The 25,872-nt window shown below is 36.0% G+C and overlaps 1 protein-coding gene across 1 annotated transcript in view; it reads right to left on the reverse strand.

Annotated features, from left to right (window-relative positions):
• LOC106500373 (NEDD4 binding protein 2 like 2) overlaps positions 1-25,399 on the reverse strand; it is a 47,782-nt gene extending 22,383 nt beyond the window's left edge. Inside the window, exons 1-6 of the mRNA XM_067291124.1 lie at positions 25,326-25,399; positions 21,284-22,737; positions 12,779-12,903; positions 8,813-8,901; positions 8,361-8,437; positions 3,269-3,412 (exon numbers count right to left, since the gene is read on the reverse strand). Coding sequence (XP_067147225.1) covers positions 3,269-3,412; positions 8,361-8,437; positions 8,813-8,901; positions 12,779-12,903; positions 21,284-22,737 — 1,889 coding nt within the window. The 5' untranslated portion in view covers positions 25,326-25,399. The remainder of the gene's footprint in view (positions 1-3,268; positions 3,413-8,360; positions 8,438-8,812; positions 8,902-12,778; positions 12,904-21,283; positions 22,738-25,325) is intronic.
• Between the last annotated feature and the right edge of the window lie 473 nt (positions 25,400-25,872).

Consider the following 25,872-nt stretch of genomic DNA (forward strand, 5'->3'; position numbering starts at 1 on the left):
AAAAAGAAAAAAAATATATGGGTACATTTTATTTTATTTATTTTAATAAAAGAAACAGTAAGAACACTAAATCATTTGTCACAGACAAGGCTGATGAAAACTTGTAACACTTCTGGAAATAAACTCAGAAAACAACCATTTAGAGGAAGCAGTAAGACTGATGCTTTTTCTTCAGTAACACAATAATCCTACATAGCCGATGCTAATTGGTCAGCAATCTGAACCAAATTATGGATGTTTTGCAAATTAACTCTGATTCAAATTTCATGCTTAAAAAAATGGAATGTTAAGACTACAGCTAAGTATTATAACTACTTTGTTTGATGTTGCTTACCACCTCACCAGTTTTTGAAGTATGCAGCAGGTACTTACAATTTACATTCATAACATTAAGGTTCTATGCATTAGTTACATAACAAAATTCTGACACTTAATTCATGAAATCCTCTGAACTGGCAATTTACTAGAACAAACAAATAGAAAATCTTAACTCCAGGTACATGTTACTATTATGTGTGAGAAGTCAATAGGTGTACTGCATCAACACTCTGCCAGACAGTAGAAATATTTAGATCCCAAATTTAAAGTTGAACAAGGAGTTCCCACATTTCTTGTATGTAATTGTTGGCAAAATACTTCGCTTGTGAGGCAGCGGGATAAATTCAGTACCTGCAATGTGTATTTCACACCCTCTTTCTATTATTCTTACATATAAGTATTATAATGCAATATGCCCTCCACAGACAATGACAAGGTAATTTCTCTCTCAGGGATATAAATATCTATAGTTAGTAGCTTAAGCCATGACTGTCATACACTCATCAAATAGGAACATACCATAAAACAAAGACCAAGTATTACACAGTCAGACAGTAATTCCACTGTGTTTTCACTTACCATTTCACTGTACTTACCTTGGAATATAGCTTTATAAGAATAAGCAGTTTATAACAAGTGTTTGATACAGTGCCAGGTTGTAAAGCATTCTGTTCTTGTTATGTATCCTTTGTAAATAGCTAGCCTACACTGATCAACAGGCTTTGCATATCAAATATATTTACCACCCATGAATAACTTATTAAAAAGATAACACACAAAAATGCTGCATCTTTTTTTAAACTAGTAATAATTCACATCTATTTAAATTTTTAAAATTCAGTTAAAGACAACTTAAATATCAATTAAATACTGGTAAAAAAAAATCTCAGTCTTCTCTAAAACCTGAAGATGGAAGGTACCAAAAAAAATCCTAACATCAGATTCCAATAATCAGCTCTTTTTCTGTCATATCTTACCAGACTGTGTAAACATTACATAAAGCCTCAATAAATGTTATCGCTTTATTATGGCTTAAAGTAATATAGATATGAGTAAACAAAATCAATCTCTCTAAAAACCTTTTTATGTTCCTCACAGTTGAAATGCACTTTGTTTAAAAATAAAAACTTTGAGAAAATTAAAGTATTACTGAGGATTTACAATGACTTCCATGATTCTCTTGAGACATGGAAAGAGATGACCAAGAAAATGAAAAAAATAGTAACACAATTGGTATAAATAATATACAATGAGGGAAAATATTTAATATCATTGGAAAGTTTTGTTTTTTAAATACACAGTAGCTTAATATATTAATAATCCATGCACTACTGAAGCTTTAAAAATTATTTTTCAATTAAAACAATTACTAAAATGTGAAACTGCACACTTCAACTTTGATAGTTAATAAGATGTCTTACATAAACATTATTTTAGATATACATTAAGTTGTTCAAATTTAGAATTGCACAATAGGTATATAAAATTACAGAAAAATACTTCATTAGATAGCTGAATTTTCAACTTCTGGTATTCAGACTTTAAGATGAAGCAATTTTTTAGGGGCCATCCAAAAGCTATCTATAAAGAAAACAAAAATCATGCTGGCTTTAGAATTTTCAAAACACTAAAGCCTTCACACCAAAAAAAAGTAAATTGTTTCAGCTACATAAGCATGTTCTTGACAAAGTTTCCTATTCAAGACTTACTCATTCAGTGTATAAGAAAAATAAATGTAGGTAGGCCTAAAGATAGATTATTTTAGCTAACAGATTAGTAATAATATTCATGTACATAAAATCATAAAAACTTAAAAATAATATAAACTCTTACACTGAACTACTAAAACAACGAGGACATATTTTATTAATAAAGCAAGTGGTTAGAAAGCAGACAAAGTGAAATCTTACTGATTTATCAGTTTTTAAGAGAAAAAGGGCAATAAATCAATCTCCATGCTGGCTCATACTTTCATATGTGCTAAACAGATTATATTAGGTATGCCAAAATTAAGAATGCAACATGGTTTTACAGAATTGTGTCCACTATTTTTATTGAATTGATTCATCCCAAATGTGAACTGGGAGTTAACTGGCTAATGCTTTACGTGTGTCATTTTTATGCTAAACGTAAGTAACTTGGCTCAGAAAGACAGGTGTGAATTTATTTTTGTAATGGGAAAATACAGTGTTTTTAGCACAAAAACAGTCGTGGTATGCAGACACCATCACACTATATAGTACTACAGGGGAGAAAAAAACCCTCAAAAAATAATTCAGGTTACACAGTTTCAGTCTGGTGAGTATTGCATTGACAGAATGTTGCTTCAGCTACTAGATGAGCTGCTGAGACCAAAAAAAAAAAAAAAAAAAAGGCAGAGAAAAATAATTGCCTAAATTTTGGACACTAATTAAAATAAAAGCATACAACAATCCAGGAAACAACTGTATTAAAAAAATCTGGTAAAAGATAAGGAGACTTAAAAGCAGTGAGAATCATTAAAATTAGATATTACATAAATAACTTCTTCTTCTGGGCTTTAGCTCTGTTTAAAAGATATAACAATACGACCTCTTTAAAAAACTGCTCAACAGTTACTCAGTATACGACAACATCATTGTCCTAGGTTTACGAAGGAAGGCTCGGCTATTCTTCATACTATTCCAAATACATTACTAAAAATTGAAGTTATTACAGCTGTAATAAATATATATTTTTAAAACATGTAATGTACAATTTTATTTACATGTAAGTCCATTAGAGAAACAATCCCCAGAAGGGAATGGTCTTAAAATAGGCCTATTTAAAATGCAGAAAATTCACTATTTTACTGGTGGTGAAGACAGATTTAAGAACGGCAAGTAACAGATTTTTATTAACTGACTGCAACCTGTGTTATCAGTTATTGGAAATACTGAAAAAATTCCATGAGTCTGTATTGCCTCCCCACCTATGTCTTCGCTGCAGAGGTGGCTTTTGTATGTGTTTGTGAGGCGGTGCCACTGAATTCATGACAATAGGTATGGATATTTGATATTCATATCGTTCCAACATCTGAGCAATCTTCTCACGAGTGACCCCATGTTTATTCCTCCTACAAAAATAAAAATTTAAATAAATTTTCTGGTATGTTTATATGTTTACAGTCTTAAAAAAAAAAAAAGAGAAAAGAAAATTTTCAGAGAACTCTTAATTTCACAAATATTCTCTTGCTTTTCATATCTGAAAGAACCAGATGTATTTTCCTGCATTACCTAGCAGTAAGCTATAAATACTTGGAAGACATCACTAAGTCAAGTGATTGCATACATTCTGAAACTAAAATGCTGTAACATTTACAATTTCAGATTTCATTACACTGTATTCTCATTTTTCCAGGATTTAACATGTTTCAAGGTTTATTTTTAACAATCCTTCATTGTACACATTAAATCATAAAAAATAATAAAGCCATTCTTCTTTACACAGAAATGCAATGTTATTCACCAGGACTATGTACATAAAAAATCCTAGAAGGTCTTTGCTTTCTATTTATTCATCAGATATTATATGGTATAGTAGCTAGTGAGTACAGGGATGAATGATGAGACTACAACTTATGAAAGCAACCAAACTCAGAAACTAGCATAAAAAAAAAAAAAAGAAAGAAAAAAAGTTTTCAAAACCTTAACCATGGAATATTTTTCTCATCAATAAACCTCCATACAAAAATAAGGACCAATATTAGTATATTAGTTCTGGACCAGAACAGCATGCTCATGATACCTTTACCTAACAGTTCTTATTGATGCTTGCTGCAAATTTAGAAATTTACCAAAACACATTTAAGGGAGGAGAGGCCAAAAGAGTTGTCCTACTCTTGCAAGGTGTTTAGTGAACAGCTGCTACTTTCACTGAGAACTTGGTCAATTAAGAACCTGAGTAAAAGGCAATTAAAAACATGTTTTGTCATTAGAATATATCTATCTCCTTAGTATCTATGGAAAAAGATCTTAAAATTCATGTTAGTAGAAAATTTCAGACTCTGCCAAAAAGAAAACCACAAAGCTCACGCATGAACTGTATGTCAGAGAATTAATAATAGTCTAACAGAACTGAATCTCAAAGAACAGATATTAAAAACACATCACACATGGAACCTTTCAACAGTGTATATAAACATTTATCATAACCCAACATATTCTCATCACCAAGAAACCTTGCTCAAGCCGAATTATTTGTAAGTCATGCCACTAGGCAACATAGCCACCTCTTTGTGCTTTCTGCCAGGGAAAGAAGGGGCACGGGCCCCCTTACCAACTTTCTCAATTCCTATAAAGGAGAAATCAATAATCAGAGCAAACAGGCTACAGCAGAAAGGGGATACTCTATAGAGAAGCATTTTAAAGGGCTGATTCTTTTCTTTTCAGGAATCTGACATGTACTTCTGTGTTGGAATAATATGCACAAGCTGATGAGGTTTCAAAGCATACTGCAGACAGCACACTCTAGTTTCATATGTGGAATGGAAGAAGAATTGGTGATCTCAGAAGTATTTAAAATTAGGCTGACTCCTTGAGATGCATTTTATCAACTTTCTTCTTTGGGAAGGAAAGATTTAAGTGGAGTATTTCTCTCACAGATGCTGTTCCCTGAGACATCATCAGAACCAAAGGTGACCATCACAACAGGCTCAATGTTTAATTGCTGCAAATTTTTACATCATGCTTAAAATAAAATAAAATAAAATAAATCCAGGAGCAGCAGCATGTTGAACTGGTTATCTAGCTACTCTTAACAGTTTTAATTTTATTCACAAATATGAACAAGATTAACGGTATAGGAAAAAGTTATCCCCTAGAGATATGGGGATTCTAAAAAGCACTCGACTCAAATGATAAAAAGGAACTGAGAAAAGGAAGTATTCGTCCTTTCATGCCAGCAGGTGGTAGCACAAACTTATTCAAGATTCTCCATATCTCAGTACTGCTGGAAAAAGATTATAGCTCAAGAGCACAAAACAAAGTGCACATTCATCTACAATTGAATGGAGTTGTGTAGTCATTTCAAGAATGAACTAGTTTTTTCCCTTAAAGAACAAGGCACGATAATACAACCACTAATGGCAAAATCACATCAAGCGTAGAAATCAAAAAAAATGCAGGAAATCTGTAGTATTGTGTCATTTAATACCAGAATGTCCTCTTCAGACATGCCTTCACTCATCTTTTGGCAGCCTGGCTATGCTGAAAGAGTATAAAGTCATCTCATTCTTAAACACAGATGTATCAGCAAAAGCCCTTAATAGACAATTACTCTTTGGAAGCTTGTTTTGCTTGCAGGAACACAGAATCTATTGACAAAAGTAAAGTTTTGTCACTATTAACTGTCTCTACACTACAAGAATCTTGCCAAGTAGAGAACACCACTATGTCAGCAAAGTAATCCTACATGGACATTATTATTGAAGACAATTAGCACATGTTCAATGAAGTCAATACCAAATTGCAGATTCATGATCATATTGAAGAAAAAAGAATTATAAAAAGCATGTTTGCATTTCACCTTTCAGTATATAGAAACAGCAGGTAACTTTTTGTTTTTTTAAAGAAACAGCATCTGTCCTAAAATACAGATTACACTGGATACCTGTTACCCCTCAAAAGTCTGAAACAAATGTACAACTATTTTCTGCTTCCTAACTGAGCAGTTACTCTGAAAGGATACAAACATGACAGATGGCAACTTTTTCATCCAACACTGCTTAAACACTTAAGAACCTTTCCCTTCTACCTGTCATTTTGCCACCTGTTTGTTCTCTGACTGGCAGTTTTCAAGATTTGCTAAAAATGATTTCTGAAAGCATAAAATCGTTTATATAGAGGTCTAAATGATACGCAGGAAATCTTGAGCACTACAAGACATATGCATGTGCAGTCAAGATGTTTTCACAAGAGTTGCATGCACAAAACTAAACTAAAAGCAAAATCATGCCCAAGTCTAAAAATAATTTGTACCTCATAGACATTCTGGAAGAAAAAAAAACAAAACAAAAATGAAACTAACACCTATTCCACGCTAAAACATTTGTCAACTTTTTGACATCAAGAATTCACCTAGTATTGTCCTAGAAAGTCTTTTTTCTTTGAAGAAGCCTTTTCCCAGATGTCTCAAACACGCTGAACGGTGGTAGAAACACCCCTATAAGAAACAGCATCTTGAAATACATCTGACTTCTAGAACATTGGTGTATTATACCACCTGATAAAAGTTATTATCAATATAGATCAAACAGAACCACTTGGAGAAAAGAAAGAAAAAAAAAAAAAAAGGAAGAGGTATTCAAAATATAATAAAAATCCCATGCTAACTAATTAAAATAGAAACTGGTGTATTTTTTATTCCAACTCCCAGAAAGAACAAAATAGTCTTAATTGATTCTGTTTAGGAGGGAATTAGACCTTAGGACTTCAGGCTATTAAAAAAGTTGCCTGAATTTATTAACTTAGTATTTGCCCAAGTACTGCACAAAATGTTCAGCTCAAAATTCATAAGGGGAATCCCAGGATTACAATAACCTCTTTATTATTATCTATTTCCCAGACATGCTAATATTAAAAAAACCCCTAAGCAATAAGCTGCCTCCTCCAAGCAATAAAAAAACCAAACCAAACCAAACCCGCACATCAGCACTTTTCCTGAACTCTCAGTAAATTAAGTTTGATGACAAGGCACCTCCCTTCAAATATTTAGAGCAGTTGGAACAGCTAAAACATTTCCATCATTTCTAGGATACTCACAGGAATTGGTAGCAGCACTTCACAATTAAAGGGTTTTCTTTGGGTTTCAGTAAACACATATTTACTCCTACAATTAATGACTGGGCAATAAAATTCAATGGTAACAATTAATACTTCGTGTTTATTTTGTTACCTGTTAAGACCATGTGAAAACATGCATTTTCATGGGAGATACACATTTGTCTTATGCAATGGAAATCTCACACTAAACATCTTAGCAGTGTCCGATTACTGAAGACAGCTTCCTAACTGAACAGTGCTGCACCCAAAACTAGAAAAACTTGTATTAGATCTCATCATGCAGAGAGAGGACTCCATCCCTAAAAGTAAGTTAGTGGTAGCTTAGGAGCAAAAGATATGAGCTTAATAAAATTTATGATGTATAAACATAACAAAGACTAAGTCAATAATGTGAGTATTATACATGTGCTTGATGCTTTATAGGAGCAATTTTACAACGCTGAGAACAATTATGAACCAAGTCAGTTGGGAGAAAATAAAATGATGATCAATAAGAGAACTCCGAGTTCAACCATGAAAATTTTACACTGCCTTTCAAACAATGAAATCTTCCTAGGATGGATTGATATTTCACACATTTCTAAAGCAGATAAACCTGAGACAAAACATAAATTAACCAGAAATACTAAATAGCTTCACAGGCTTTCTCATAACCCACAGGACCAATAACCTATGCAACCAAAAGTCGCATCCTTTGAAGACTGGGGGTGGAGTTTCAGAAAATCCTGAAATGGAATAATCTGAACACAGGAACCTGCTTTTTAACCTTTACTGATTAGTAGTGGACTACTACTCTTTGACACTGAGGCATATATAAAAGTAGACAGAAGAAATCACCTATATTGATACATTCTTTGTAGAGCGCATAAGCATTTTGCCTTCTACTAATTTAATGGTTTCGATGATGTTTTATAGCAAAAAATTTCTCAGAATAACTTAAAGTATTCATTACGAGAGCAGTGTCTCTTACATGGGTCAATCATTTTTCTACTCACACCCAACCAAATTTTAATACTGACTTCAACGGCCAAGAAGCCAGGACCTCTATTTCTGTGTTCATGTTGATACCCATAACACTTCTGTTTAAAGGTTATTTAAATATGCATATTTTAATATAAGAATATTTTTGTATTTGTAGTTAAGCATTTATACCAATGAGAAGCTGAATAAAATATAAGCTGTTATATATTTTTATATATACAATATGTAAAAGTACCTTGATCACTATAATATAAACCTTACTTTTCTAATTCTTCGAGATCAAACTTCCACCAAGTATCTGGCTCACGGAACTCCACTCCGTATCCCTTTTCTAGAGCCTGCAGCAAGGAAAGAAAAATGTCTGATATATGTATCTATACTATATAAAATTTGTATAGCAGTGACTATAACAAGATGCTTACAGACCAGTATAATAAACATACGTAGTTAACTCTACAGTGGTAACATGCTGAATTTCACTTACCCTAAAACCTGTCATGGCTTTCATGCCAGGCTAGGCAAATTAGGTCTAATCAAATCCTTTTATCAGTCTGGATTATTGCCATACAAGTTACTGATTGTATCAAAAAGTAGTCTCTAGAGATTTCAGTAAGGAAAATGTTTCTGAACAAGGCAGACCAGTTTATCACATGCGAAGGCATACTTGCAAAGTTAAGCTGTAACAGATAATATATTTACATGACAAAACCTACCATTTCCACATATGGCTTCATTTCCCAGGCTTGAGTATTAGTGTTGTCTATTATAATTGGAGATTTTCCCTGCTCCATTGCTTGCTTTGCTGCAATGAAAAATACAGAGAGTTAATAAAAAATAATGCAATTCAAATAAAATGGTGAATGCAAGCACACTGTTCTAGAATTTTTTTGCATTTATCTGGTCTGACTCAAACATAAAGTGTTCTAAGAGAAGGATCAAAACCAGTGTAAGGTATACACAGGAGTGAAAAGAATTAGAAAAAAAAAAAAAAAGAAGAAGCAACGGACATAAAATGAGGTGGTGGTGAACTGATGTAAAGGGGTAAACGGGAAATGTTAAAATCAAAAACAACACAGCAGAGCTGCTCAAAGTCTGAGGCCTAGTAAACACCAATACTGAGATCTCTGCATGAAACCCTATCCTGGTTCCAGCTTTACCAGCCCTGCCAGCTAACACATGCTGCATTTACAACTGGGACCTGTGCTTAGGTATTGAGTTCTTTTTCAATAAACTACTAAGAAATACATGATCTTCACAGAAAGACATCACATTTCTGAAATCTTGGTGAGATCCATTAAAAAAAAAAAAAGTACAATCAAGCTGTCTCTCCTTGAATGACTTTTGAAGTCACTGCTCAATTTCAGCCAAATCCAAAAGAGGGCAGAAACCTTAGGAATAAGGAGCTGCTTCTAGGTTCTATGAAACCACAACTGGAAAGAAGGCACATCCAAATTGGCACCTCCAGTGATGGAAAAACATACCAAATGCAGCCATGACACGATCTGTTTAGCAGGATACTTATGCAGTGGCATGCTTTTAATATAGGACTAGCAAGATTACACTGCTTTTTACCCAGTAGGAGCATCCTAAGGATTACAGGACAGAATTGAGATTGGTGCGGTTGAAGGAGTTTAGGGGACAAAACATGAAAAGTTGTTGGGTATCTGAGATTCGTAAGTTCCACAGCATAGAAGACTACCCTGATGCCTAAAACGGTATCTCTTCATAAACCCAAGGCTGTTTTAGCCTTGATAAATCAATTAAGCATCCTTCTAATTTCAAAATGGGAGGATATTTTAAACAACTGTGCCTTAGTCTGCCAATGTAAACTTCAGACTGTGATACCACTAATGCTCATCGGAGTTTAGATTATAGACTGGAAAAAAGAACTGAAATATCTGAAACCTAAAATATTAAGATAACTGTCATGCAAAAAAATTTCTGGGAGAATTCATAATGCTCCATTAAACAAAGTTAAAATAGCACACATTAAAATGAAAAGTGAGACCCACACCGAGTGATGAGGATTAAAAAATACTTCTATGGAATACCTGCCCATTCTGTGCACTGAATGAAGCAGGGATGTCATGGGAAAAAATACCAAGTTATTGTAGAGAATGAGGGATTTATCTTACATATTTCAATTTACCTGGAATCTATTCATACGATGGGAAGAAATGAAATTAAAAGAGACTGAGAAGTAACTGCGTATATGGAAGAGAGAAAAAAACCAAAGATAAAATATGTTTCAACAAAGCATTAAGAATCCCTCAAGAAACAATGGAGAAAGCTACAAAAACTGAAGAATACATTGTCCTGGCTTTATTAACCTGGCACAAAAATTACTTTTTTTAAATCTGAATCCTGAAAAGAAGACTGATAGGCTATCAGAAGCTAGGAAAAAAAAACAGAAAGATGTACTTAAGAAAAGATTCATGAAGGAAACAAGAGAATGGCCAATTTGGCAATGAAGGTAATCAGGCTTTGCAGAAGCTTATGAAGAAAGATTATGTTATAGCTCCAGCACACAATATATTCTTTCATTTTGTTGTAACTCTGGATCTGAATGCTAAGTGTGCTGAGGTAACACCTTAGACTAAGTTTTATTTAAAAATAAAAAAGCTACTAATTAATTTTAATAGTCACTATCAAAAACAAAACAAGTTTAGAGTTTGAAAAGGAGACCAAATCCAACTGGACCTGTCAAATCAACATTGTTAAAAGCATGGGAAGGCAGCAACAAGTTCCAGTTAAAGAGTGGCAGGACCAACTAAAACAGGAGACACATAGCAAAGCTGGAAAAGTGAATTTAAAGGACCTAAAACCCTGGAAGAGTGAAACTGATTTCATATTTAAAGTTGCCCAGGCAAAATAATTCCATTTCCTAATATTTGTGCTCTTGACTTTACAACCTTCACATGTACTTTAGTATCAAGGGTATGTAATTCAGTCTTGTAAACATCTGAGAGCCGAGTTTGAAATTCTGTTCAGCTAAAAAATTTAATTTTTTCCCCAAATGGGTCTCATTTGTAACTAAGGTTTTTCTCACATTTATTCTAATATAGAATGGCATAAAAAAAAAAAAGGAATAATTTTGACAACTGATTTTTTCACTTGTAAAGAAAGGATATCTTTGTGTTCTTCTCCACAATCCTGACAAGAGAATTTACACAGCTCTAGGTAAATATTTAGCCATATGCCTTTAAGCAAATATATAAATAGCCTATGGAGCTGATGTGATTTAAATGAAACATGAACCTGGACTTCCTACTCACCAGAGAAGAATCCTGACCACCAGGATAACCACTCCCCTGAAGTTCTCATTTCATATATTTCAAGGATCCACACACAAATAAAACCAAGAGCTTCTGAAACACTTCAAATCATAGAGTTCTGTCTATCTAGTCAAAACAGTAGATCTGAAGTAATTACAACTTCAAACCAAAGCTATTCTGGCAAATGTTTTGCAGTGTGGGTGTTGGAACAACCACAAGGAACAATCGTTCTTATTTTGGCTATCAAAAACACTGAATAAATAAATGATATAGAACTAGAGAGATCTTCATTTTGAGGTCTAGTGAGAAACAGCCAGAAGCCATTATTACCATGTGAGAACCATCTGGTGGCCTTATATTTGTCAAGTGTTGAGCCCTCTTGTCCACAAACTGTTGCCTTATCAACCCCTCTATTCCTTAGGCTCTTACAGGCAACTGTGTGTGAAATGTTTATTATTGCTGCACTCCAACCTCAAAAATTCTTTTTATAATTAATATTCTAATGATTACTCAAAAAAACCCCATCCAAACAAACAAAAAAACCCTTTCATTGTTCTTTCAGAGATCAGGTATTCCATATCAATGTTTTCTTCCAATTTTGTCCAACGTATCAACATTTTGTATTAGGATGGGGAGGGGAGAAGAAGGGAGGATATTCATAATCGCTATGCTGCCATTTTTTTTCCTTGGTCTCCCTATCTTTCAATGTGGAGAAGGATTCCTCTGTATGGAAAGGAAACTTCTACTTGAGACACTGTAGCAGAGAGAGGGATCTGCATGTACAGGCAATGGATTTGCTCTGCTTGCCCAGTCCTTGGAGCAGACCAAACACCTAATGAGATTCTTAGAAAATTGCTAGAGAAAGAGAGTGAGAACCAGTCTTTTCTTTGTTTCCAGTCCTTCTTACTCCAGGTGTCTCTCTCAAGCTTGCACAAGCACAAGCAGCTGTAACAACAGGGAAAGCAAATCTCTTTCCCAATTAAATTCAACCTTTGGACACTTGGTATTAGATGAACAACTATTAAAGTCGTTAACCTACACAAGTGAACTAAAATTTTCCTCAGAAAAACACTTCCATGAATTTTGGATAAGCCTCAGATTAGGAAAGATACTGGAAAAAATTGGATACTCTGTTGTTGCAAGTGTTAAAAATGTTCAATTCTGCCATCAAGATGCAACTATCAAATGTAAAAAATGAGCAGCTCATAGCACAAAGAAGAGAGATTTTGTCCTTTTAAATCTGAACCTTCAACAAGTACAAAATCTAATGTTAAAAAAAATTTGCATACTAATTATACACTACTCCATTTCATATATATTGTTAACACACATACACGTTATGCCATATTTCTATTTTCTAACCATACGTGCAATTTATATAAGGTTCCTTTTATGCATTCACACCTCTCTTCTGATTCCAGTCATGGGCATCACCAAGCTGAGCAGCATTATATGTATATCCATCTTGCTGATGAAAATAATCATCAGTGCTGAATACAATGCCATCACAATTTTGGCCAAGCAGAAAACTGTTAAACAAAGGAGAATGCAAAAACATTACAACTTTTATATTTCAGAGAGGGAAAAGAAACACAGAGGAAAAGAGTACAGGTAAAATAAATAAATAAATAAATAAGCTGTGCCCTATTTCTGAGTTATAGAAAAGTTCAAACCAGTTTACAAAAGTATACATATGTATTTCCAATAATTCCAATCCAAATTAAAGCAGTATTTTTCCCACCTCAGGATCATTTAATGTATTTACTAACATTTTCCATATCAATTCTCATTTGTAATTACATCAAGAAGCCAATCTGATCACAGGGAATTTGGATGCAGCTGAGTACTGAACTGGATCTTTAAATCTTTGTTCAGTGCTTTAAACTCTAAATACGTCCTCTTCTGACCTTTGTCTGTGCTTTCACAATACAGGTCCAACAGACACAGCAAAATAAAACTAGCAATATTTTATGTCAGTTTCCCTATTATCAGGAAAAAGTCCGATATTACAACAACCTTTCAAGATAGTCCTACTGAGGAAAGTCAGGATTATAGAAAAGCATACATATTCCCTTAAGATCCTGTTCTCTTCTGTCCCAATTCCATGTCTTCTCCCCCAATCCTGGCCATACAGTTTCACTCACCTTCACCTTCTCATCAGCACTGGCACTCACTGGATCTATAAGCCACTGGAATTCATTACCCAGAAAGTTATCCTTTTCTCCTTTTTTTTTTTCTGGGTTACTTTTCTGAAACTTTAGCAAGTTGACTCTTCAAGGAAAGAGCCAACAAGATGATACAAGGGAAGTGTCTAATAATCAGTGGAGACCACCCTCAGTTCAGCAGCACTGAGCTGCTGCACTTGTTATCACATCTTGCGGAACTGTAGTTTTAGTCTAATAGACGACAAACAAAATTAAGATGGGACTTTTTCATAGCTTAGTTTCTCTTAAGGAATTACACTGACTAACCCTACCACTCTACTTTGAAATGGGTGATAAGAAAACTATGTATTTTATTATTGCTCCATGTATTACTTAAAATGAGGAGAAAAATAATCACTTCTCCATGATAGCACATTAAAAACTGATGAGTGTCATCTATCACTCTTCAGGTAAAAAGTGTAATGCTTTAATAATGTGACAATTAGGAAATGTAAACTTTCTTAATTAGTTGTTGCATATCTTAAAAATAAATTTAGAATATTCATTGATTAAAGTGATTTAGCCTGGTTTCCCAAAGAAATACCATTCCACGGCAACTTTTGGGCATATAGAACAATTTCAACCAAATCTCACAGAAGGATTTTCTCTCCAAAAAATTATGAGTTTCATGGGGGCAAAACAAATAAACAAACCATTGGAAAGTTCTTGGAAGTTGGGGTTTGAAGGAAAACCTTGTGAGACAATGGCACAGTACCATCTGATCTACAAAAAAAAGTGAAATTACAAACCTTGACTACTCTTAATTTGTTTTCTACAATATATTTAAATTTGTAAATAGAAAACAGCTAATCAGTGCCAAAGGGCATTCACAGCCTATTGCAACGCCCCTGTACCACTGCCCTACAGAAGATTAGGTAACTATTCCAACTCAGAAATAGCCAATGCACCCAAAGGCTACAAAAACTAAACTGTACTAGCAGCATGTGGGATGTACTAATGCTGAGGCAGCAGGAATGGAAGAGCTGGCCAAATCTCAAATAACCTAGGGGCACAAAAGTGTGTGTTTTAAGTTACCACACTTGCCTATAAATATCTGCAGGAAGAGCAACTTAGATTTAATTCCCACAGAAGGAATATGTTACATTTTGCCACCTGTCATCAATAATAGATCAGTTGTGGATCATAGTTTAAACATTGTGAATGGTCTAAGGTAACAAGTTACCAAGCTAGAGACCTTCATTTAAAACTTAGCTAGAAAAAGAACTCACCATCCAGTTTTACCTGGTTAATAAAAAAAATAAATAAAACACTATACTGCACATTAATTTACATTACTCTACATTTATTGTCCCACAGCTATGTTGGTGGTTATTTTTGCTTTTAAAGCACAGATCTGCAACAACAAAATTAAGATTCCTGAGGACCAAAATAAACTACTAAAGTTGCAACTTTCATGTAACATGATCAAAGCTTCATACAAATTGTTTTTCCTTCTTGCTCTTTCCCCTTTTTTCCAGAGTATTAAGGCTTCCTTAACATCAGTAGTGATGCTATTTCAGAAAGCAGAGCATGACACCCTAAAGTACTGCCACTTTGTCAGACATTGTTCGATAATTATTTTTGTTAGTCTTTTCCTTTAGCAAGGCATGTATTGCACGGGTTTAGGAGAACACAGAAGAATTCAGTCATTTTTTTTTTTTAAGCAAATAAATGGCACCAGTGTCACAAAATACACCATACATGATAGCATCTTTTCCTATTGATTCCTCTCTTGTATAAAATATTTAACAGAACATACGTTCATTAAGTTGCTTAGCCATGATTTCACACATGACCTAATCTTATTATTTACAGTATTCTATGTTTGCCAATTAATAATACTAGAAAAATTAGATCTGCCTTCCATAATCACTTCTTTGTGCTGAATGTATATGTGCACACACTAAAGAATAAGGACCAACCTCTGCCTTAATAAAAGAGATAGCAAATAATGACTGGGCCATGATTTTTCATCTCACTATACAGACACACCCCTACAGCTCCCTAGGAGCCAGACTGACCTCAGGTTTTCATAAGGATGTATATGAACCAATGAATCAACACACAGTAACTAAACACTGCATTAATCTTTATTCTTATTTCTAGAAACTGACTTTGCTCAGTGTTCTGTAGAGTAACTCACTTACTCAAATTCTTCTGCTGTATTTTCCAACCATAAATATTTTTAGCAAGAGAGAAACAACAATGATAAGGGTTTGGGAATCCTGCAAACCCATCAACAAGGTTTATTCTTGAAATATTTTGTCACTGTTCCTCAAAGTTCAGAATGAATCAGTATTTATATCAAAACCTATAACTGATGTAACAGACGTAATACACTGAAGTACATTTGCAAGAATAATCTTAAAACTGCAATTTGAAAAGACAGAGTGATTGCCAAATAGACCATAAGAACATAGTCTTTACAACATACACAAAGTAATGATAAGTAATGAGTTTATAAACTGAAGCTTCAATTATTACAGCAATGTTCATATCCTGCTTCATAACTGTGAAGTTAAACCATAAAACACATTTTAAAAGACTGATAATTATCTCGTAGTAATAATTCATAGTATTTAAATCTGTAAAATTAAAACACACAAACATACTTGTCAGCTTCATACGGAATGATTCACACAATTCTAATGTGTATTTGGAAATAAATTTTATCCCAGGCTCATGAACTATGACACAGACACAATGAAAAGCACATCTGTGCAAAGGAAGCATCGTTACTGTCTAAATCCCAAAGAGAGATTGTATCCCACTTTTGCAGGAAGGAAAGAAGAGAGAGGGGAGGGAGGAGAAGGAGGTATATTTGTAACAACAGAATCAAATTGCCAATTAATAAGTATCAATATGTGCACATGCCTGAAATGAGCAACAGTATTATCAAACTGCTGTAATACAGCTCTTTTGCACCCTGTGTATTCCCTGGAATTGAACACTCACCTTTGAGTACAGGCACTGACATTAAAGCGGATGTAAAGATCAAAGCAGCTCACCTGCTCTACCAAACATGCTACTTGGTCTGATATATCAGCTCTACCTACAAAACCTATCTTGAAACTAAAATGGTCATTTTAACTAGAGTAGCAAGCCAATACACATCTCTTCCAACAAAGATGCACACCCACACACTGTCCTTTGATTTTAGTTTTTCAAAACTAAAATGGTACCCGAAACTGCATTCTGATTAGTGTACTTTCAGAGATCATATTATAATAAAGAACATCTCTTAAGTAGGTAGGGAAACTTATTAGATTCTAAAATAGCTAATATATCACAGACAGGGAAAAAAATAGACTGTAACTAAATACTATTTTAAAATCTTACCATTACTGAGCTATGTAAAGGATATTTTAAAATATTGCATGTAACAGTCTTTAAAGAAATACATACTTAGAAACAACAGCATTCAAATATTCTTATATTCACCTATCAATACTAATTCTTTAACTCTTCCATTCAGAAGATCCAGAGACTCCACTTTCAGAAAGAATGGCCACAGATAAAGAATAAACTGTCTTTATATAATCCTGAAAACGGATTTAAGTGAAAAACTACTTCAATGATAACAGTGTTTGTTCTTTCAACTTCATATGTCAATTTTTATTCAAATTCATGTTCAGATATTTATGGAGGAAGGGAAAATTGGAATTGCTGCCAAATCCAGAAACAAAATATCCTAAAAATCTAGGTCTAACTTTTATGTAGCTTTTTCCAATGGCATTCACATTATAAGATCACATTATCAACTCCTCCTAATTTTAGCAGACTTGTATCTTGGGTTAAAGAGATTACAGGGTATCTGTGTGTGGCTAAATTGTTTTAGAAAATTTTTAAGAAAATTTTCAATCACTTCCAAAAATGAGGAAAAATACAGCATTTTTAATCACATTATATTCTTGTAAACTTTTCTCTGAGAAGCTTTGGATTGAGGATGTGAAATCTGGACAAGCATGTGCGTTTGCTTTCCCTGCAAAAAAAATTTCCAGATCTGGCCAAGCTGTAGGTCTTTAAAATGTCTTGTGTGCACAGAAAATAAAAGTGAAAAGTACTTGTTTCTGTACAAAGTACAGCAGAAGAAGCAAAGATTCTCACTGCTGTAAGCCCATTCCCAAACAGATCATCATTGCAGTGGCAGCATTATAAGGAAAACACGTCTCCCAACACAACCTCAAGAACCCCAAGGCAGGGCATGATTTGAATTCAGAATGAACAAAATTGGGCTACAACAGGAAGGACAAGGGAAGCAGAGTGGTACAAACACTAACAAGCAGCTTGGGACTGGCAGCAGTCATGAAATGTGGACATAGCAAAGAGTGAAATGCAAGGAAGATGTTGGCATAATTAAGCTGGGAATGAGAAACACTGCTGGCTGAGACAAGGACAAGAAGCTTAATCTGAGGAGGAAGCAGGGGGGAATGGAAGAAGGAGCAGAGGAATCAACTCAGCATTTAATGGTAGATGCAGAGCTAGTAGTTGCAGACCAAAAGTTATGGTTGCATAGCAGTAGGGAAGCAAAACTGGAAATAAATGGACAAAGAGACTGGAACTCAAATGAGAATGAGGAGGCTGGGACTGTCTAGCTCAGGTAAACACACGGAATAAATTGTGGAGATCAAGGGAGACGCCCAACAACTGGGAAAAGGCTAATTTTACGCCTATATTTAAGACAAGTAAGGAGGAGGACCCAGGGAACTATATGCTACTCAATCTCATCTCACCTCACAGTCCCTGGAAAGATCATAGAGTGCATCCTCTTGGAACTCATTTCCAAACACATGAAGAAGATGAAAGCAGTCAGGAACAGTGAGTGTGGACTTCCAACAGACAGATCATGCCTTACTGACCAGACTGCCCTCTCTGATGAGATGACTGGCTTCGTGGATGTAGAGTGATGGATGTAACATACTTTGACTGACATCATCTCCTGCAGTCAGTAACAAGCAGAGTACCCCAGCAATTGATAATGAGCCCAAATCGTCCAATAGCTTCATCAATAACCTGGACAATGAGGCAGGGAATTTGCAAATGACACTAAACCTGTGGCAAAGGCTGACATGCCAAACAATATGACTTCTATCCAGAAGGACTTTGAGAGACTTGAGGACTGGGTTAAGCAAAATGTCATTAAGGTCAACAAGGAAAAGTGAAAAGTTCTGCACTTGGAAGCTTTGAAGACCAGGCTAGACAAAGACACAGCTGACCTGATGCAGTGATGGTGGTAGTCCTCCTCCAAGCAGAAGAATGGACTAGATGACCTCCAGAAGTCCTTTACAAATAACATGCCTGTGATTCTAAGCAGGTGGGATCACACAGTCAAAATACGGACCCCATTCGAACATATAGGACAGACATGGGTCAAGTTTGGAAGCAGGAGGAGAAGCGTCTGTGCTTACAAACACACGCTTTGCACAAAAACACAGAGCTGAACTCGAGATTCCTGGGTGTCACCACTGCTCTGCTGTCATTACATACTTGAGAAATCTACTTGCAAGATATATCTCATTCCCTTCTACTGCTGATCCACATAAAAGACATCAAATTTCTGCTTTTTCTATGTAATCATTCTGCTAACACAAATGGTAGAGGTTTGTTTGGAGATTCTAAAGATGCCAGCCCTGCTAAAATACATATGGGTACTAACCCGACACCAAAAGATTTTATTTGTTGTCCTAGTCTGCACTGCAGAAGTCTATGAAGTTATATATACAAACATATTAAACATCATGTGTCTAATATAACATGTAATTCACAATGACACCCTCCTTAAAACCTGTGCTCATTTAGTGTGGAAGATGGACATGGCTTTTGAAGCTCAGACAATGAAAGAGGACAACAGTCCACTTGCCTCATTTACTAGGCTGTGCACAGGCATACAGGAAGGTCTTGCTCCCAAAAAATCCTGGATTGTCATTTTCTGCCTTTGTCACATACTGTATAACAACATGACACCACAAGGTGCTGCCCAGACCTACCAAAGCTAACTCTAAACCGAAAAGAATGTATTAAATAAGGCAGAGTATCTCACCAGTAAAAATGCAACCCAAGTTCATTTAGCACTAATTAAAGGTTTTTCAACATAGTAATTCATTGCACTGTTCAGAAATACTTACAGCTCCTGTATGATACTAAGTTAATACTGTAACAAAAAATGTCCCCCATAGGCAGCTACTAATTCTGTGTTTTGTTCCTAGATACCTGAGATCCTGGGACATGATTTGATGGCAATTAACAATTGCAACCAAGCTTTGAGCTTATAAATTATATATAGGTAAATACACCGAAAAACAAGTCCCATGCAATTCAAATTGTGCACCCAAATTTGATGACCACCTTGACCTTGCTCTCCCAAAATGCACGTTCCCATCTGTTAAATTAAATTAGTAACTGATCTCACAAGTGAGAGCTGAAAAAGCATGAATATATGCTCAAGAACATCTCAAGATATTTTAGGATCTTTCAGATAACATGAATAATAGTTTTTGGTGAAAATCCAAAGAGCATTCAGCACAAGAAACATGGAAACCAAAATATTAGATAACTTCATATGAAGTGTTATACTTTTCCTGCACTGAATTGGACAATATTTTTCCCCCACAAGCTTTCCCCCCCTCCCCTTTTCTATCTTACTTCCATGATATGAAATTAAGAAATTATTGCAACAATCACAGAGGCACATACAGCTTCAAAAACTTAAGTTTGAAAAACACAGCAATCAGTAATTAGAAAATGTTAAATTAATTTTTCTGATATTTAGAGTCTGATCTCCAGATCATAGGAAAAAATTCCACATAAGTGAAGTTATTCTGCAAAAAACAAGGAAGAACATGATTATTGTATCTGTTTAATAGACACTTAACATATAACAGAAGATACCCAAAGAAGACATCCCACTTGTGATATCCTGTTTCTGGATGAAGCTTAATCAGTAAATACTGATATAGTATCTCCTTTTTTGTATGTTAAAAGACTAACGCATCTTAATTTATTAGAGATAGTGTTTGTGTTCCATGTCCATCCATATGTTTTTTAAATCAGGCAATTAAAAAAAGTGAAAATCTAACTTGGAAGCGGTATCTGCTTTGAACCCTGTTAGAGACTTCAGTAAGTATATTCTTAAGGGACAATGATACTTTTCTTGTGTGTTGTTCACAAATAAACACAAAAACTGACAAACCATGCTAGGAAAAAAGTGAATAGGACTATGCTCAGCTTCATCAGCACACTGAAAACAAATAAAATGTTTTCAATGTAAACCTCTTCTAATGGTCCTTTAAGATTTTTGCATGGCCATAAAAATGCACTTCTGATTCAGATGAATTAAAGCTGCCACACTTGACAGAAGATTTTTTTAATAAAGGAATTTGAGAATAAAAAAGAAGAGGCAGACCATCACACGCTAGTGCACCTGAGAGTTTCAGAAGAATGAGAGATTATGAAACTTTATGGATAGCGAAATTTTAAAACTAGCATAAAACAGTTCCTGTTTATCAAAATTCTTATCGAGACAAAAAACCCCGAACCTAAAGTTTTCAATCCCTACTATCATACTACTCACTAAGTAAAAATTACTGCATTTTAATAGGATAATTTATAAATACCAATATTTGCCAAGTGCTTGCAGATAAACTTTTTAAAAATTTTTAAAAATCTGGATTTGAACACACTTTCCAAATTTCAAGTCTATACTCACCGAGAAAGTGTTGATTTCCCTGAACCAGGTAGACCTCTTAAAATTAGGAGCAATTTCTGTGAACTATGTAACTTTTCCTCAGGTAACTGCAGGAAAGAAAAGCTGGGCATTCCATCTGTATGATAATTTTTAGGATCTTTCCAATGCTCTTCTCTGGTTTCACAGAAACCATTATTTTGGGGTACATTCTGGTCATTATTTCCATTTCTGGATACCTGAGTACTATGGATATCAATATGATCAACATAGCTGGCACCTTGATCAGCTAATGGACCATGCCAGTTGATATCATTATTTCCATGGTAACCACGATAATTTTTGTAAGAAAGTTCATCATTATGAGAAGGGAAAGCATTTGTTTTTTGTGGTGGGGAATTAAGTATTTGAAAATGTGATTGATGGTTGAACCTAGGAGGCAGAGGAGGAAGAGGTCCCTGAGGTACTATGAAAGACTCTGTTGACTGCCAGGCAGGTCTGAATTCAGGCACTGAGTTGTTCCAAAACTTAGACTCTACTTGTCCATTAAAGGCATTTTCAGTTTTCCAGCCACTTGTTTCCCTGTCGAACTGCTGCTCAGTACTTGCTTGCTGACTCTTCTGTTCCCCAGAGAAACACTGTCCGTTCTCATAAAAGGGTTGTGGGCTGCCCAGCAATGTGCGTTGACAATCCTCATGTGATGACTGACTGCAGCTATATGGAGAATATTGTTCCTGAGAAGCTTTGATTTCTTCTTTCTGAAAATTACCATCTAAATTGTCATTTTCAAGCTGTTGAATTTCTTTATAAAACTGGTACAGTTCATCATCTATTTCTGTTACAGCAGCAGAAGCAGTCTGTGTTCTCTTTGCTTCTTTTCTTTCAGTTCTGTTTTCATGCGGTTCATTCCAATCTCCCCCACTATTTCTACCTTCAATGTAACTCCGAGGTTTGTCCTGTTTGTTACTTTCAGCAGGCTTGTAAATTGGTCCAATAAATTCTTTGCTTGTAATAAACTCTTCATTTGATTCATTTCCATTTACTGAGAATGGTTTACCGCCATTTTTATTATTACCTACATCAACATTATTAGTAATAAAAGGGCCTTGCTTATCTTCAACTTTAGCATCATCTACTAGTACAAATGGATGATTTATATTCTGTACAATCTCTGAATCAGCTGGCTGGCAAAGCACTAGATTTTTTTCAGGAAGCACTTCATTCAGTGTTTTCAAGACACCTGTAGGTGTTTTCTCTTGCTTCTGCATTTCATGTTCCCCTTGGTTATTTGAGACATACCATGGTACCAAATCACTAAATGTTCTTTCGGCATCCACTTTCTCTTGAACACTTTGGTAATTATCATTACAGAGCTTCTCATAAGCCTCTTCTGTTGATTTCATTTTTTTAGAACATGGTTCAATTGTGATTTCATCCTGACACTCCAACAGTCTTACGCTACATTCAGCATGAAGCATCTTAGAAGAAGAAAAATTTAAACATTATCAGCACACACATCTTTAAAGAAAGGTGTAAAAAAAAAAAAAAAACCACTAAAAAATTATTCAGGCCTATGATGCATATCCTCAGACTTTCCACTGTCACAAGTGGAACATACTCAGCCAAAATAGACGCTGATATCACCTATGGGAAATTTTCTTCAAGTAAACTTGCATATATTTTATATACAATACTGCACATCTTTACCACGGAAGTACATTAGTGCAGTACTTGCCTCGTAGTTGCATTTTATGATACATCCTAAATAATTTACAAATTATTCTTTTTAAATGTGAATTTAACATTTGAAAAAATAAATTAGATCAACGATCTTTGTTCTCTACCTATTGAAAGTTCAACGTCTGCACTGACCATTCATTTGCACTAACCTGTGCCAACCTGCCAAGTGTACTAAATCTCCTTTACAGGGATAAACCTGTGCCAAGTTTCAATAAACAAACTTATGCCTGACATCCCTACAAAGACTACCAACAAAAGCGCCCATACTTAAATCACTAGAATTATTTTCTGTAACAGGAACTGGACTCAGCTAATTCATTTAACATCAAACAGATGCTGGCTTGCATTTATAATTTCGTATTAGTAACATAAGACTTAAAATTAAACACACAATCTGTTATTATGTATCTTCTTTTTTGGGACAACTAAATACCATTGTTAGGGATCAAGACCTATACGTGTTGTATAAAAATATACACCAAAAGGCAATCCCTGCCCCAAATACCTTATGATCTAAGATTGAGCCAACAAGTACTCAAAATGTGCGGACAGCTAGGATGAGAAATAAAAAATAAAATAAAAAATAAATTAATTAATAAAAATAAATGGCAAGACGGTGGTGCTGCTTACCAGCACGACAAGCAGTTAAGCCATAATCCCATCATTATCCATCTCTCTAAGTAATAGTTAGAATTATTTGGATTTTCTTTGCATTACAGGGGTCTAAACAGAATGCACTAAAAAGTAATAGTCACTGTGTTATAAATTGTCAAGTAATTTATTCAGCAAAAAAACCCCAAAACAAATGCAGTGCAAAACCAGGAAGAGACTATTCTTCCTATTAGAGGGTTTATTCTGCTGTTTTCTGTGAACTGTGAAACATTATTATTATTCACTCCTAGAAAGTTGAAAAGTGTCACATGTCCCTCATTCTGGAGAAGGAATGAAGTCTTTTCTTCACTTGAAAATGATTTGTAGGTAATGTTTATCATCTCATGTTTCCTAAACTAACAACTAACAAGCTAACTAAAAACTAACAAGAAAAGGTTTTACTCTAGGCAGTTTCTCACCTATCACCCCCCAAAAAAGAAGAAAATTCTTCCACTCTTAGTCTTCACATCTCTAAGCAGAGGAGGAGATATTGCTGTTTGTCTTTACTACTTCAGAGATATTACTAATGTCAGAAGAGAGAGAAACATGGCCATGCAACTACCCCTCTTTTTTGGAATTAGGCACTATGGCCTCTCCTCCTCTCAAGATATACACATTGTTTTGTGCATACCTCCAGCTTCCCAGTTTCTCCTTTTCGCAAATGAGAAAGCGAGTATCACACTGTATGTATTGAGGACTCTATCTCCCAGCTATCCAGAAACATTACTCTACCTACACTCAAAAACAGGATTGGAAAAAAAAGTTTGTTTATCAATTTCTATCCTTCTCTCCCTCCTGGAAGCGAGTTTGAGGGAAGCACATGTTTTGATGTGGAATAATGAGAGGAAAAAAAAAAAAGAGAGAGTATGTGAACGTTTGTTGTATGATAATTTCTCTAATGATGGAGGATACTGCTCCGTGATTGTTTCACACACCAATATCATTTCTGGTCCATCTGAAAGAGGTTTTCCCTAACTGTTCTTTGGGACAGAGAAGTAGCACATGACAGCATCTCCATTCTCAGGGAGGATATAAAGGGCAGTCTCTCTCCAACCTGCCAAATAAAGCAAGCATGTACTGAGGAAGCAGAACCTGTAGATGACTGTCTCACCTCTGGGATGGCATAGATGTAGGGCTGTTATATTTCTGTAAAGAATTATCTGTAAGCATTGAACCCGACCTGCATTAAGTGATTTGCTTGCCTGGTGCCTCCAATAGCAAATTACCACTTTAACTAGACTTCCAAACATCTCAAACAAGTGACTCATGGTCTTAAGCCGGACAAAAAATTCCACCTGGAAAAGGAGGACGAGTCTGGCAGAACTTAAAGGCAAAGGGAAACGCACCTCCTCCGGGGCAGGGAAGAGGCAAAGCGTGCGGGCCGGCGCCCCCCAGACAGAGCCACGGCGCCTCCCGCAGCCGGGGCAAGGCGGCTGCAGCGGCGCGGGGCGGCCGCCGGCATCTGCCTGCCCGGCCGCTCGCTGGGGGTGGGGTAGGTGCACCAACGGCTCCCTCCGCCGCCCCACCATCCCAGCGGCAGGCCCCTGAGCCGAAACACCCGCCCCCTCCCGCGCTGCCCCCTCTCCCCGCCCCCCCGGGCGGAGGGGAAGAAGGGCCTTCCCGGGGCGGCCCCGCCGAGCGGCAGCTCCTGCCGCGCGCGGGGGAGGAGACCAACCTCAAGGCAAAGCCGCCGGCCCGTCTTCCGCCACCCAGGCCTCGGCGAGTAGCGCAGTCCCGTCCGGCGGCGGGGGGAGGGGACCGTGGGCAACCTTTCGCTCTCAAAATGGCGCCACCTCCCTCGGCCCCTTCGCCCCCGCCGCTCCCAGTTGTTATGGGGCTTGTAGTTCCGCCATGCCGGGACTCGGACTACAACTCCCAGAATCCCTCGGGGTGGGGTGGAGGCGCGGGAGTCGAAGCCGTCACTTAGCGTGCGGCCGTTGGGGGTGGGGAGGATGTGTTAAGGCCGTTGGGGGTGGGGGGGGGGAGGCTGTGTTACCGATAGGCCGCGAGCAGGAGGTTAAGCGCTTGCGGCGCTCGGTTACACCTTATTCAGTAAAATAAACTTTTTTTCTTTAAATAAGTATTAAAACATTTCCTATTTTGGTGAAAGAAAAATTCTCAGGTACTGAAAACATAGGGCACAAGCTTCATTCAGCAGCATTTTTTTCAAGTTTCTTTTTATCTTGTTTTTCCACTCTCCAGCTCAGCCCCTCTGCTGTACT

The sequence above is a fragment of the Apteryx mantelli genome, chromosome 1, assembly GCF_036417845.1.
Source record: "Apteryx mantelli isolate bAptMan1 chromosome 1, bAptMan1.hap1, whole genome shotgun sequence".
Classification (NCBI taxonomy): domain Eukaryota; kingdom Metazoa; phylum Chordata; class Aves; order Apterygiformes; family Apterygidae; genus Apteryx; species Apteryx mantelli.